The sequence below is a fragment of the Rhinoraja longicauda genome, chromosome 24, assembly GCF_053455715.1.
Source record: "Rhinoraja longicauda isolate Sanriku21f chromosome 24, sRhiLon1.1, whole genome shotgun sequence".
NCBI lineage: Eukaryota > Metazoa > Chordata > Chondrichthyes > Rajiformes > Arhynchobatidae > Rhinoraja > Rhinoraja longicauda.
In genome coordinates this window covers 13,303,042-13,315,393 of record NC_135976.1, presented here as the reverse complement: position 1 = coordinate 13,315,393, position 12,352 = coordinate 13,303,042, and the positions used below count along the sequence as shown (strand labels likewise).

The window sequence follows — 12,352 nt, the reverse complement described above, 5'->3', positions numbered from 1 at the left end:
ACAGCTGAACAACAGCTACTGCAAAAGTACATTGTAGAGGTACCTGCAAACCCATGTGTTGGAGGGAACTGTGTTTATGACCTTGATGGGGATGCACACAACATTGTAAAACAGTCGTGAGTTTCTTAAACAAGTCATTTTGTTCAAGCCCTTAACAGTAAATGCTTGGAAACACTGAGAGAACCTGTGGTGTTTCAAAGGTTCACAGCACCCATAGCCTCTTATATTCTCTCTTTCAATGGCGACATGCGGATTTTGATTTTTTGAAATAATTTATCAGTTAGTGATGTTTCTTTAGAATCATTCATCCTTGTTTTCACGCTCGTGGAATAACATTTAACTTTCAGTTTGCTCTTAATTAATTTTTTTAAATCCTCCTATTTGGATGCAATGGTTCTTTGTTATGTCCATTTATTCCAAACGGAGTAAAGATAAACAGAGTATGTTGTAAGAGCAACTCAGCGCGACAGGCAGCATCTCTGGAAAGAAGGAATGGGTGACGTTTCGGGTCGAGGCCCTTCTTCAGGCTTCAGACCGAAGAAGGGTCTGGACCCGAAACATCACGCATTCCTTCTCTCCAGAGGTGCTGCCTGTCGCGTGCGCTGAGTTGCTCCAGAATTTCGTGTCTATCTTCAGTGCAAACCAGCATCTGTAGTTCCCTCCAACACAGACTATAAAACTATTTATGAGATAAGAAGGGATCTTTATTGCATCCATTATTACCCTCATGGTTAGTTTTAATGCCCTGTATCGGGTTTACAACATTCTTTGCTTACATTTTCCCCAACTAATTATGCCTTGTAGTCTCACCTCATAAATCTATGTGAACAGGAGATGACCAGTATTACGTTTAGATAGAAATGGTAACACCTCATAAATCTATCCCCTGCCCAAACATGGCCTCTAAGCTAAATTTACTACACTAGCCTCATTTCCCATTATGCTTCCTTAGTATGTAAGTTCTTGGGATGTGCATATTACAAACCTACAATTTTTCTTATAATTTCCAGCATTTCCTATGCCATTAAGACAACACCAACTTTACTAGGAAAGGACTGCTAAATAAGATGCCCCACAAGCATGTTGGCTGGTACCTCCTGAGCCAATTTAAAACCAGTGGCTGTGTCCACCACTTTCCTTGATTGCTCCTCTCACCAGCTCCCTTGATCAACCTCCTCTCTCTTCCAACTGATGAGCTCTCTTTGTTTGTTTAGCCAAAGGCGATTGTCAGTCAAGTCAAGTCAAGTCAATTTTATTTGTATAGTATATTTAAACACAACTCACGTTGACCAAAGTGCTGTACATCAGTGCAGGTACTCAAAAAGAACATACAATAGCACACAAACCTAACGACACAGACATAAACAGTTTACAGCGCCCCCTCAGAGGGCCTCAAACGCTAGGGAATGGAAGTAGGTTTTGAGCCTGGACTTAAAAGAGTCGAAGGAAGGGGTAGTTCTGATGGGGAGTGGGATGCTGTCAGCACGGTAGTAATACAATTTCAGGGGGTTCTTCTCACTGGAGCTGAATGAGGAAGAGCATTCACTCGTGAGAACGTGAGCAAGGCCAAGATCTACTTCCCATTGTCTAGTTTGCCCTGAGATTGATGAACCTGATAGGCTTGTAGAAACAAGGAACTGCAGATGCTTGATTACACCAAATAAAGACACAAAGTGCTGGAGTAACTCAACAGGTCAGGCAGTATCTCTGGAGAAAAAGGATGGGTCTGAAAAGGTCTGAAGAAGGGTCCCGACCCAAAGCGTTACCCATCCTTTTTCTCCAGAGATACTGCTTGACCCGTAGAGCTATTCCAGCACTTTGTGTCTAACCTGATAGGGTTTGTTTGGCCACTCCACCGTTCTGATTAATAGTCAAGCCATTGGAGGAGGCACAAGGAACTGCAGATGCTGAAATCTTGACCAAAACAAAAAAGTGTTGGAGGAACTCAGCGGGTCAGACTGCATCTGTGGAGGGACTAAACAGATGACATTTTGGGTGGGGACCCTTCTTTAGTCCCATTGTTGGGTTCACTGAGATAATAAGCAAAGCCACAGTTTCCTCTGTTTCAGTACGGTGTTTACAGATTTTACTGCTCTGTTTGGTTACCATTCCTTACAGTTAAGTATGTTGACATTATTTGTGTCACCGGTATGAATGCCTGCTTGATAACATCATCATGTTTCACTCAATAAAGAATATGGTCATTTCTTCACACAATTTGTAATTAAATTCAAGTGACTTGGGAAAGCAGGGAACAAAATGATTAATTTAAATAATACAAAATATGATAGAACCTATAATTATATATCTGAGAATTTCATTGTGTTGTTTGCACAAAGGTTTATATTGAAAGCAATGCAATCAGACAACAGTGGCTCTGTGACACCACAAGGCATGGATTAACCAACGATTTGGGGAATAATTTAAGATCTGGCTAATAACATGCATTCCAGTTAAATATAATAAAAATATTAAATATTACAATGGCACGGAGCTGCTATTTTACTGCCTCAGTGGCCTGCGTTTAATCTGGTCTCTATTGCTGGTAATGTGGAGTTTGCACGTTTTTCCTTTGGTGGCGAGGCTTTCCTCTGGAAGTTTCTTTCCACATCACAAAGACGTAGGTTTAACAGGTCATTGTAAATTGCCTCTTGTGTCCGGTAGAATCGGGGAGGAGTAGATGCGTATACAAGAAGGAATAGTTTTACAGAGAGAATGGGCAAGGGGTGGAGGGTAGGATTGCTCCGAGACTCTGCGTATTCTAGTTGTATCAAAATGACAACCTATGGCATAATCAAGACACAAAATGCTGGAGTAACTCAGCAGGTCAGGCAGCATCTGTGGAGAACATGGATAGGTGACTTTTTGGTTTGGGACCCTTCTTCAGTCTGAACTCTGGCTCTGGCTGGGTATCAGGCCTGGCTCATCCACCGTGGAACCTGGGAGGAGGGAGTTGGAGTTGGAACAGAGGGCTGGGAAACAGACCGGCTGTGGGAGGCAGTGCAGCGCACTCTGACGGTGGAGTGGGCCACTGGAGGCCCTGCAGCAGCCTGAGGCTCGGCTCGATTTGGTGCCGCTCCAAGAGGCTGTACTCATGGACTGGACGTGACCTGCAGCACCATGGAGCGGTGGAGCAGCGGAGGAGAACACTAACGGCTACACTTGGCCAGGCCGACCCTGCAACACCACCCGGTCAACGGGCCTTCGTGGTCAGGCTAAGAAACTATGCACCTGCTACAACTGGGACTTGAAAATGGCGCCAAATCTAGTGACTCTTATATAGTCCCAGTGTACTATTTCTATGCAGTTGTACTGTATCTAAGATGTGCTTATGTATAGTAATACTTCAGCTGAACTGTATGTAAAAATGAATTTCACTGTATCTTGGTAAATGTGACAATAATGTACCATTGAACCATTGTACCCAGTTTCAACAAAAGATCATCAATCCAAATGCAAACCGTGTTTCTCCACTAAAAGAGCTGACCAGTTGAGTATTTGTGGTATCTTCTGTTTATTTTTCAGGTTTACAGTAGCTTCTTCCGTTTTGATTTTTCATTACAGGTGATTAAGAAAAATGTTATATGAAGCTGCAGTATTCAATCTTAACATCACTGATAAAATGAAAAATACTCTCTAACCACCTGCAGGAAGTACAGAAGACTTATTGTACAAGAAGTCAAATCAAATCCACAATTCAACAGTTGGATATCAGCTTCTTTTAATTTCACTTACTGAAAAAGTGCATTATAGTTAGATGTTATGACACATATCAGAAATAAAGATTCCTCATAAGATCGTTTTTATTTTTGTCAATATTCAATTCAGCCTTATTGAAGCAGAGATTCTTTGTTCAAAAGGTGGCATAGGTTGGTGTCAATAAGCTAAGACACTATTATTTATTTGACATTTGTGTGTATCTTTGGAATATTTTCTTGCAATGCAGAAGACTTGCCACGTGCGGAAGCAGGCAGTCGATAGGACTGATCGGTGAACTTTTGAAACTTTGTCGGTGCCAAAAAGTGGAGGCACTTGTGTACTGCCTGGGTGGGGTCTGCTATATTATTTTACCAGGTTGTGTGCAAAACAAAGCATTTTACTGTACTTAGGTACATGTGACAATGAAGTATCATTGAATGATTATTGAATGATTGAATTGAATCATTGAATTTCCACTGTCGGGTATCACAGTGATACTTCTACTGAACTGTACGCAAAAATGAATTTCATTGTACCTCGGTACCAAAATGGTACCATACCATACCACTACGTCCACTGAATTCAGGCGTCATCATCAGTTGAATTATTTCAAGCTTTACTTAATTATTATGCTTTTCTGTAGAACCACTATCTCTGGAAAATATTCTTTGCAAATTGATCAGAGATTGTCATCTGCAGTCAATAACTTTACTCTCCTCACAGCACAGAGCACAGCAACGTACTCTGGAATAGTTTCCCCATCAGCAGCGATTAAGTACAACTGTGGTCTACTATGCATTTTCTGCATCAGAAAGTTTAAAAAAAAAGATTCCCACCTGATTATATTCACAACAAAGAAACAACAAACTTGCAAAATGCTCTTAGCTGTTATCCAGGAAATATTGCCTGAATAAAAGTTTTTATTGTTAAAGACATGAAGACATTGAAAGGTGGACAGTCAGAATCTTTATTCCCAGGGTGGAAATGTCAAAGACCAGGGGGCACAGCTTTGAGGTGAGAGAGGCAACATTTAAAGGGGATGTGCGGGGGTTACAGAGAGGGGTACATGCCTCGAATGCACTGCCAGGGTAAGTGATGGAAGTAGATACACTCATACCATTTAAGGGGCAGGTAGACAAACACATGAATTGGTGGGGAATAGAGGTACATAGTCTATGTGCTGAGGGAGATTTAGTATATATTGGCATCGTGGTCAGCACAGGCATTGTGGGCTGAAGGGCCTGTACCTGTTCTGTACAGATTTATAGTCTACTAGACCAAGTGGACCCGTTGGGTCCAAACCTATCCTGCATTGGTGCAGCACCCTGTCCTTCCCCCCTCCCCTCTCTCCTCAACCCCCCCTCCCTTCTCCCCCACTCCCCCCTTTCCCCTCCCTCCTCCCCTCCCCCTCCCCTCCTTTTAAACTTTAAAATGTGAATAACTTTAAAAATATAACACCGATTTCAATAAAACTACTTGCATTATCACTAAAGTGACAATGGTGAGTAAGGTGGGCCTAAAATTGTCGCGCTATCGTGTACCGTTTTGGCTGAAGTTCAGTCACAAACAAGATAACAAACGAGAGTTTTAGTATATAGATGTATGATAACTACAAAAGACCACAGAGTGGTTTTTAAAGAAGAGAGGCGTGAGAAATGTGTGATTCGTGTTAACTCATGATATTGCTGTAGAATCTGAGATGACAAGATGGTTTGACAGACAAATGGAACGGGTTGTCCTCAGTTCAACAATCCACGACGCCCCGATTCTTTGCTTACTTCCATCGGCCAGAAACCTTCCCCTTGCCATGGAGACCCTTAGAACTAAGGTGGGGAAAAAGTTATTAATTATTGCTGCATTGGCTTTATCGAAGAGCATGCAAAACAAAGCTTTTCCACTGTAGATAGACACAAAATGCTAAAGTAACTCAGCAGGTCAGGCAGCATCCCTGGAGAAAAGGAATAGGTGATGTTTTGGGTCGAAACCGTTCTTCAGACTGAGAGTCAGGGGGGAGGGAACTAGAGGTATGAAAAGGTTCAGAACGAACCAGCTCTCAACTTGGAAATGGTCACTTGGGATAGTTAATGTCCACCCGATAGAGCAGCCAGGGTCTCAATTTAAAATACCATTTAAAAACAATATCTCTGACTGTGCACAAACACTCCGATTGTGTCACCTTAGACATTGTAATGACTATGAATCAATTGCTATTATTATGAAGAAAATGTTTTGTCAATCGTATAAATGCTTCAGTCAATTGGCATACGAGGCAGCTCGTAGCATATAAAAGTCAAATAATAGCCATTCGTAGGCTGAAAAGCTGCATTTGATTGGGCTAATTCCTTCAATGAAGTAACAAGGCCAAGGGAGTTTTAGATACTTACACTTTCTGGTGATCATTGACTCGATTTCGCAGTAGGTTAATCTGAAAAACAGTAAGAAAAGAACATTTACAGCATGCAAGAAACTTTGATTGGATGTGGTAACTGGATGGTGTTAAGATCAACTTAATAAAATAAATCATAGTCAGAGAAATGTACTGCACAAAAATAGGATTTTTCTCCCACCATATCCAGTATATTTTGTCCATCTACGCTAATTCCATTTGTCCAATTTAGGACCATATGCCTTGTTTAAGTTTCTATCCAAACGCCTCTTAAATGTAATACTGGTCATCCTCTGTTCACAATAGTGTTCCTTTCCTAACAACACAGATGGTGAATCTGTGGAATTCATTGCCACAGACAGCTGTGGACACCAATTCATTGGGTATTTTAAAGGCCAAGACTGACAGATTCTTGATTAGTATGGGTGCCAGGGGTTATGGGAAGAAGGTAGGAGAATGGGGTTGAGAAGGAAAGATAGATCATCCACGATAAAAAGGCGGAGTAGACTTGATGGGCCGAATGGCCTAATTCTGCTCCTATATCTTATGAATTTATGAACTTGTGAATTCATATTTCTACATACTTCATATTTCTGCTGTTTCATATTTTGCATTAGGTCAAATTTTTCCGCTTCGAGTTGGTGCATCCAGTTCCACAGCTCTTTGCTCTTCTCCCTGTTTGGGTAAGAAAATGTTGGCCCAGTTACTCGCAATATGGATCTGAAACTTAGCAACATTGTTTTTGAAAATACTTGTACGTTAAAAGTCACCCAAATTCAAAAATATACAGACGTCGTTATGGGTTCCAAAGTTAAGAATTTTGGACATCCATTCTAATTCTGCTGGGGCACTGGGCACGTTGTCAGTAAGAAAGCAGCATAATGGCACAACTGGTAGAGCCGCTGCCTCACAGCGCCAGAGACCCCAGTTCAATCCTCACCTCGGGTGCTGTCTGTGTGGAGTTTGCATGTTTCTCTCCCTGTGACCACATGGGTTTCCTCCAAGTGCTCGGGTTTCCTCCATATATATCCCAAAAACGTACGGGTTTATAGGTAAATTTGGAGATGATACAAAGCTGGGTGGTAGTGTGAACTGTGAGGAAGATGCTATGAGGTTGCAGGGTGACTTGGACAGGTTGTGTGAGTGGACAGATGCAGTTTAATGTGGATAGGTGTGAGGTTATCCACTTTAGTGGTAAGAATAGGAAGGCAGATTATTATCTGAATGGTGTCAAGTTTGGAAAAGGGAACGTACAACGAGATCTGGGTGTCCTAGTGCATCAGTCACTGAAAGGAATCATACAGGTACAGCAGGCAGTGAAGAATGCCAATGGAATGTTGGCCTTCATAACAAGAGGAGTTGAGTATAGGAGCAAAGAGGTCCTTCTGCAGTTGTACAGGACCCTGGTGAGACCGCACCTGGAGTACTGTGTGCGGTTTTGGTCTCCAAATTTGAGGAAGGATATTCTTGCTATTGAGGGCGTGCAGCATAGGTTTACTAGGTTAATTCCCGGAATGGCGGGACTGTCGTATGTTAAAAGACTGGAGCGACTAGACTTGTATACACTGGAATTTAGAAGGATGAGAGGGGATCTTATCGAAACTTATAAGATTATTAAGGGGTTGGACACGTTAGAGGCAGGAAACATGTTCCCAATGTTGGGGGAGTCCAGAACCAGGGGCCACAGTTTAAGAATAAGGGAACAGAGATGGGGAAAAACATTTTCAGTCAGAGAGTTGTAAATCTGTGGAATTCTCTGCCTCAGAAGGCAGTGGAGACCAATTCTCTGAATGCATTCAAGAGAGTGCTAGATAGAGCTCTTAAGGATAGCGGAGTCAGGGGGTATGGGGAGAAGGCAGAAACGGGGTACTGATTGAGAATGATCAGCCATTGAATGGTGGTGCTGGCTCGAAATAGCCTACTCCTGCACCTATTGTCTATTGTCTATTGTAAGTGTCCTCTGTAAAAATTGACCTTAATTTGTAAAGAGTCGATGAAAAAATGAGATGACACGAAACTAGTGGAATAGATCTGGTAAATGCACAGAGTCTCTTCCTAGACTAGGGCAATTGACAACCAGAGGACATAGGTTTAAGGTGAGGGGGGGAAAGATTTAATAAGAATTTGAGGGGTAACCATTTTTCACACAAAGGATGGCGGGTGTATGGATTGAGTTTCCGGCGGAGGTAGTTGAGGCAGGTACGATCACAATGTTTAAGTAACATTTAGACAGGTACATGGATAGGATGGGTTTAGAGGGATATGGGCCGACCACAGTCAGGTGGGACTAGTGTAGATGGGACATGGTGGTCGGTATGGGCAAGTTGGGCTGAAGGACCTGTTTCCATGCTGTTTCACTTCTAGTGTGAACAGGCGATTGATTGTCAGGGTGGACTTGGTGGGCTGAAGGGCCACCTACTAAAAATTCAAATCTGAAAAAAACTAAATCCAAAATGCTGACCTAAAACTAAAAGATGCTATTAGTAACCAAGGACTTTGTCAGTCTGCCTTTATAGTTGCAATAGGAGAATTGAATCCTCACAGAAATTCAGCGTCTGAGTCTTTAACTAAAGAATTGGGTTGTAAATTACTTTGAGTCCAGTTATTTAGTGATCCATGCCCGTGCTTTCCAGAACTGAGTTCACCAGCTTATCTCAGTAATTAGGGATCAAGAATTTTGTAATGATCCATCCCTTCTTACCTTTTTGTAGTTTAGTTTAGAGATACAGCGTGGAAACAGGCCCCCAGGCTCTCCGAGTCCTTGCCAACCAGTGATCACCCTGTACACTATTTCTATCCCACACACTAGGGACAATTTACAGAGGCCAATTAACCTACAAACCTGCACGTCCTCAGAATGTGGAACGATACTGGAGTACCAGGAGGAAACACACGAGGTCACGGGGAGTACGTACAAACTCCGTACAGACAGCGCCCGTAGTCAGGATCGAACGGGGGTCTCTGGCGTCATAAGGCAGCACCTCGACCACTGTGCCACTGTGCTGCCCCGCTGTACTACTGCACCTGAAGCATTTCTGTTGGTGGGTTAACATAAGAACAATACTGAACAACACTGAATAGGTTTCCTCATCTCTTGGAGACACTGTCAGGAGAAGGGGCAAAAAATACCAGCAGGTAAATGATGAACAACAAGCAAGTTAATCCTCACTTCAGTTCATTCTCAGTCAGACCATTGGTGTTCAGATGTTTGCGTCTTTCTGACAGGGTCTTCTTTTTCTTTTCCCTCTCAGTTTGCTTCTTCCCACCTCTACGGCTGTCAGTCTGATGGAATTAAAGTTGTTAGCATTACAACACTCCATAATTCATTGCATGGTTCCATCACATTGGAGAAATCAGCAGAGTAATTGAATCTAAGTGGGGGTTTTTTTTATGGGGGGTGATGATGGTTGAAAGGGAACCAAATCGTTTGCAACATAACTTAATGTTTAAAAAGATACAGCATGGAAACAGGCTCTTCAGCCCATCAAGTTCATGCTGACCATCAATCACCCATGTACTCCAGTTCACTGCGCTCCCACTTTAACAAACACTCCCTACACACTAGGGGCAATTTACAGAGTCCAATATAAACCCGCACATGTTTGGGATGTGGGAGGAAACAGGAGCAACCAGGGTAAACCCACACTGTCACAGGGAGAACGAGCAATCTCCACACTAAACATTACCCGAGGTCAGGATCGAACTCAGGTCTCAGGTCTCAGGTCTCTAACTATTTTGCTCAAGTGTACCATTATTCTGACACAGATAAGTATTATCCAACATTAACTGTTATGATGAGCAATGAAAAGTGTAGATATGTTTCAAAATGATAAATGATTCCATCTGATTTTGTCTGGACTGAGTTAGGAATAACAGAAATAAGACATTTTTGAAACTGTAGTCCAACTAATGAACAAGACACGAAGAAGCGGGGGAATTCAGCGGGTCTGGTAGCTCCTGTGAAGAAAATGGGCAGGCAGTGTTTTGGGTCAGGACCATTCTTCAGACTGATGGGAGTAGTGAGGAGAAAACTGGAAAAGAGAGGTGGAAGGTTGAGGGGGGGGGGGACAAAATCAAGTGATAGGTGAGTACAGGTGAGGAAGATTTTTGATTCATAGATGGGTGGAGCAAGTGACAAAGGCTGGACGTGAAAAGGAGACAAAAAGAAGAGAAGGGGAGGAGTGAAATGTAAATCTGGAGGGAAGGAAATGGATAGCATGGGACATTGGGGAGAAAAGAGATGGGAGACTCGGGATGGGAGGAGTGTACAGAGTAGGGTGTCTGAGTGAGGGGTTGGGAGATGGTGGGAGAAATGGGTGGGTGCACCGAGGTTGGTTGGGGTGGAACGTTACTTAAAATTGGAGAACGCAATGTTCATAACACTGGGCCGAGAACATATCCAAATAATATCACTGAATTCATGGTTACCTTCTGCATGTAGCCTCCAAAGTGCAAGGATATGTTCGACAAATTTTTCTTCTTCTTTGCTTCTTCCTCTGCTCTCTTTCTCGATTCTTCCTCTTCTTTCCTTGCTCGTTCCTCCTTTTGTAACATAAATGGACAGCTGTCAGTCTGTTTTTGCATTTATTTTAAAGTGCAAGAAAAGATATCTGCCGGATCATTACTTACGGTAATCCGTGACTGCCGTTCCTTCTCTCTCTCAGCTTGAATCCTATGCTGCTCAGCTCTCTCCGATCTACGCTTTTCCTGCATTGAAAATTCATGTAAATTTAATCAGAAAAGAATGGTAATGTATCTCTCTGGAGAGGAAGAACCGTTTGAAAAATGTTAGAGGTACAAACTTTGTTAAAGTTCTGGAAAATCAATAGACAATAGACAATAGACAATAGACAATAGGTGTAGGAGTAGGCCATTCGGCCCTACGAGGCAGCACCACCATTCAATGAGATCATGGCTGATCATTCTCAATCAGTACCCCGTTCCTGCCTTCTCCCCATACCCACTGACTCCACTATCCCTAAGAGCTCTATCTAGCTCTCTCTTGAAAGCATTCAGAGAATTGGCCTCCACTGCCTTCTGAGGCAGAGAATTCCACAGATTTACAACTTTGACTGAAAAAGTTTTTCCTCATCTCCGTTCTAAATGGCCTACTCCTTATTCTTGAACTGTGGCCCCTGGTTCTGGACTCCCACAACATTGGGAACATGTTTCCTACCTCTAATGTGTCCAACCCCTTAATAATCTTATATGTTTTGATAAGATCCCCTCTCATCCTCTCATCCTTCTAAATTCCAGCACATACACTCTGCCTGCATGGATTTCTAGATGAATTTTGTAGATGAATGTAAAAGCTTAACTTAGCTTAGAGATACAGCATGGAAATGGACTGTACGGCCCACTGAGTGTACACCAACCATCAATCACCCCTTCACACCACTTCTGTTATCCCACTTTCTCATCCACTCCCTGCACACGAGGGGCAATTTTAAAGAGGCCAATTAGACTACAAGCCCACACGTCTTTGGGATGTGGGCGGAAACCGGAGCGGTTTCTGAAGGAAACCCATGCGGTCACAGGAAGAACATGCAAACTCCACACAGACAGCACACGAGGTCAGGATCAAACCCTTGTCTACGGCGCTGTGAGGCAGCGGTGCTACTGTGCCATAATGCTGCCTCTGTAAATTGCCCCGAGTCTGTAGGGAGTGGCTGTGAAAGGCTCAATGATCTCACACTCGTTTCAATCATTTAGATCCTTAAACAATGAGGGACCAACTCATTGGTGGTCGGTGGTCCTATAAGATAACACCGACAAGCATAAAATGCAAGACTTGAAATCGAAGTCATATTCCACGATAACTATTTAACAGAGAGAAAGCTGGAGAATGGGGTTGAGAGGGGAAGATGGATCAGCCATTATTGATGGGCTAAATGGCCTAATTCTGCTGCTCTGTCTTATGATCTTATGATCTTAAGGGTTACAAATTCCATAAAGACGCCGTTGGCAGAGTTACCCAGCAATGGCACAGGTCATAGGTCACTGATAGTTTGGATGAAGACAAAGGGTTTGGAACATGTTGGAGCTCAATGGGCTACATACAGCCTCGTGATTGGGAACATTGAAACTTAAAACTGCTTCTTTTGGGCTGCATCGTTCCTAAAGAGGAACGGGAAGAACCAAACTCCTCCTAACCAGACAATCCTGCCCTGGTGTTGGTAGTAGCACCAATTGCTTGTATCTCTAGAAACCTTAAGAGAGCAGGAGGTGACAAATGGCCAGGTGGCAGATTCCAGAACTGCCTCGGGA

General features: G+C 42.9%; 1 protein-coding gene across 1 annotated transcript in view; it reads right to left on the bottom strand.

Moving 5' to 3' along the window:
- Positions 1 to 5,473: 5,473 nt before the first annotated feature.
- The window catches only part of tnnt2a (troponin T type 2a (cardiac)), a 33,786-nt gene continuing 26,907 nt past the window's right edge, over positions 5,474 to 12,352 (bottom strand). The window contains exons 8-13 of the mRNA XM_078420954.1: positions 10,715 to 10,792; positions 10,514 to 10,627; positions 9,255 to 9,367; positions 6,670 to 6,760; positions 6,084 to 6,124; positions 5,474 to 5,522 (exon numbers count right to left, since the gene is read on the bottom strand). Of these exons, the coding sequence (XP_078277080.1) occupies positions 5,474 to 5,522; positions 6,084 to 6,124; positions 6,670 to 6,760; positions 9,255 to 9,367; positions 10,514 to 10,627; positions 10,715 to 10,792 (486 nt within the window). The remainder of the gene's footprint in view (positions 5,523 to 6,083; positions 6,125 to 6,669; positions 6,761 to 9,254; positions 9,368 to 10,513; positions 10,628 to 10,714; positions 10,793 to 12,352) is intronic.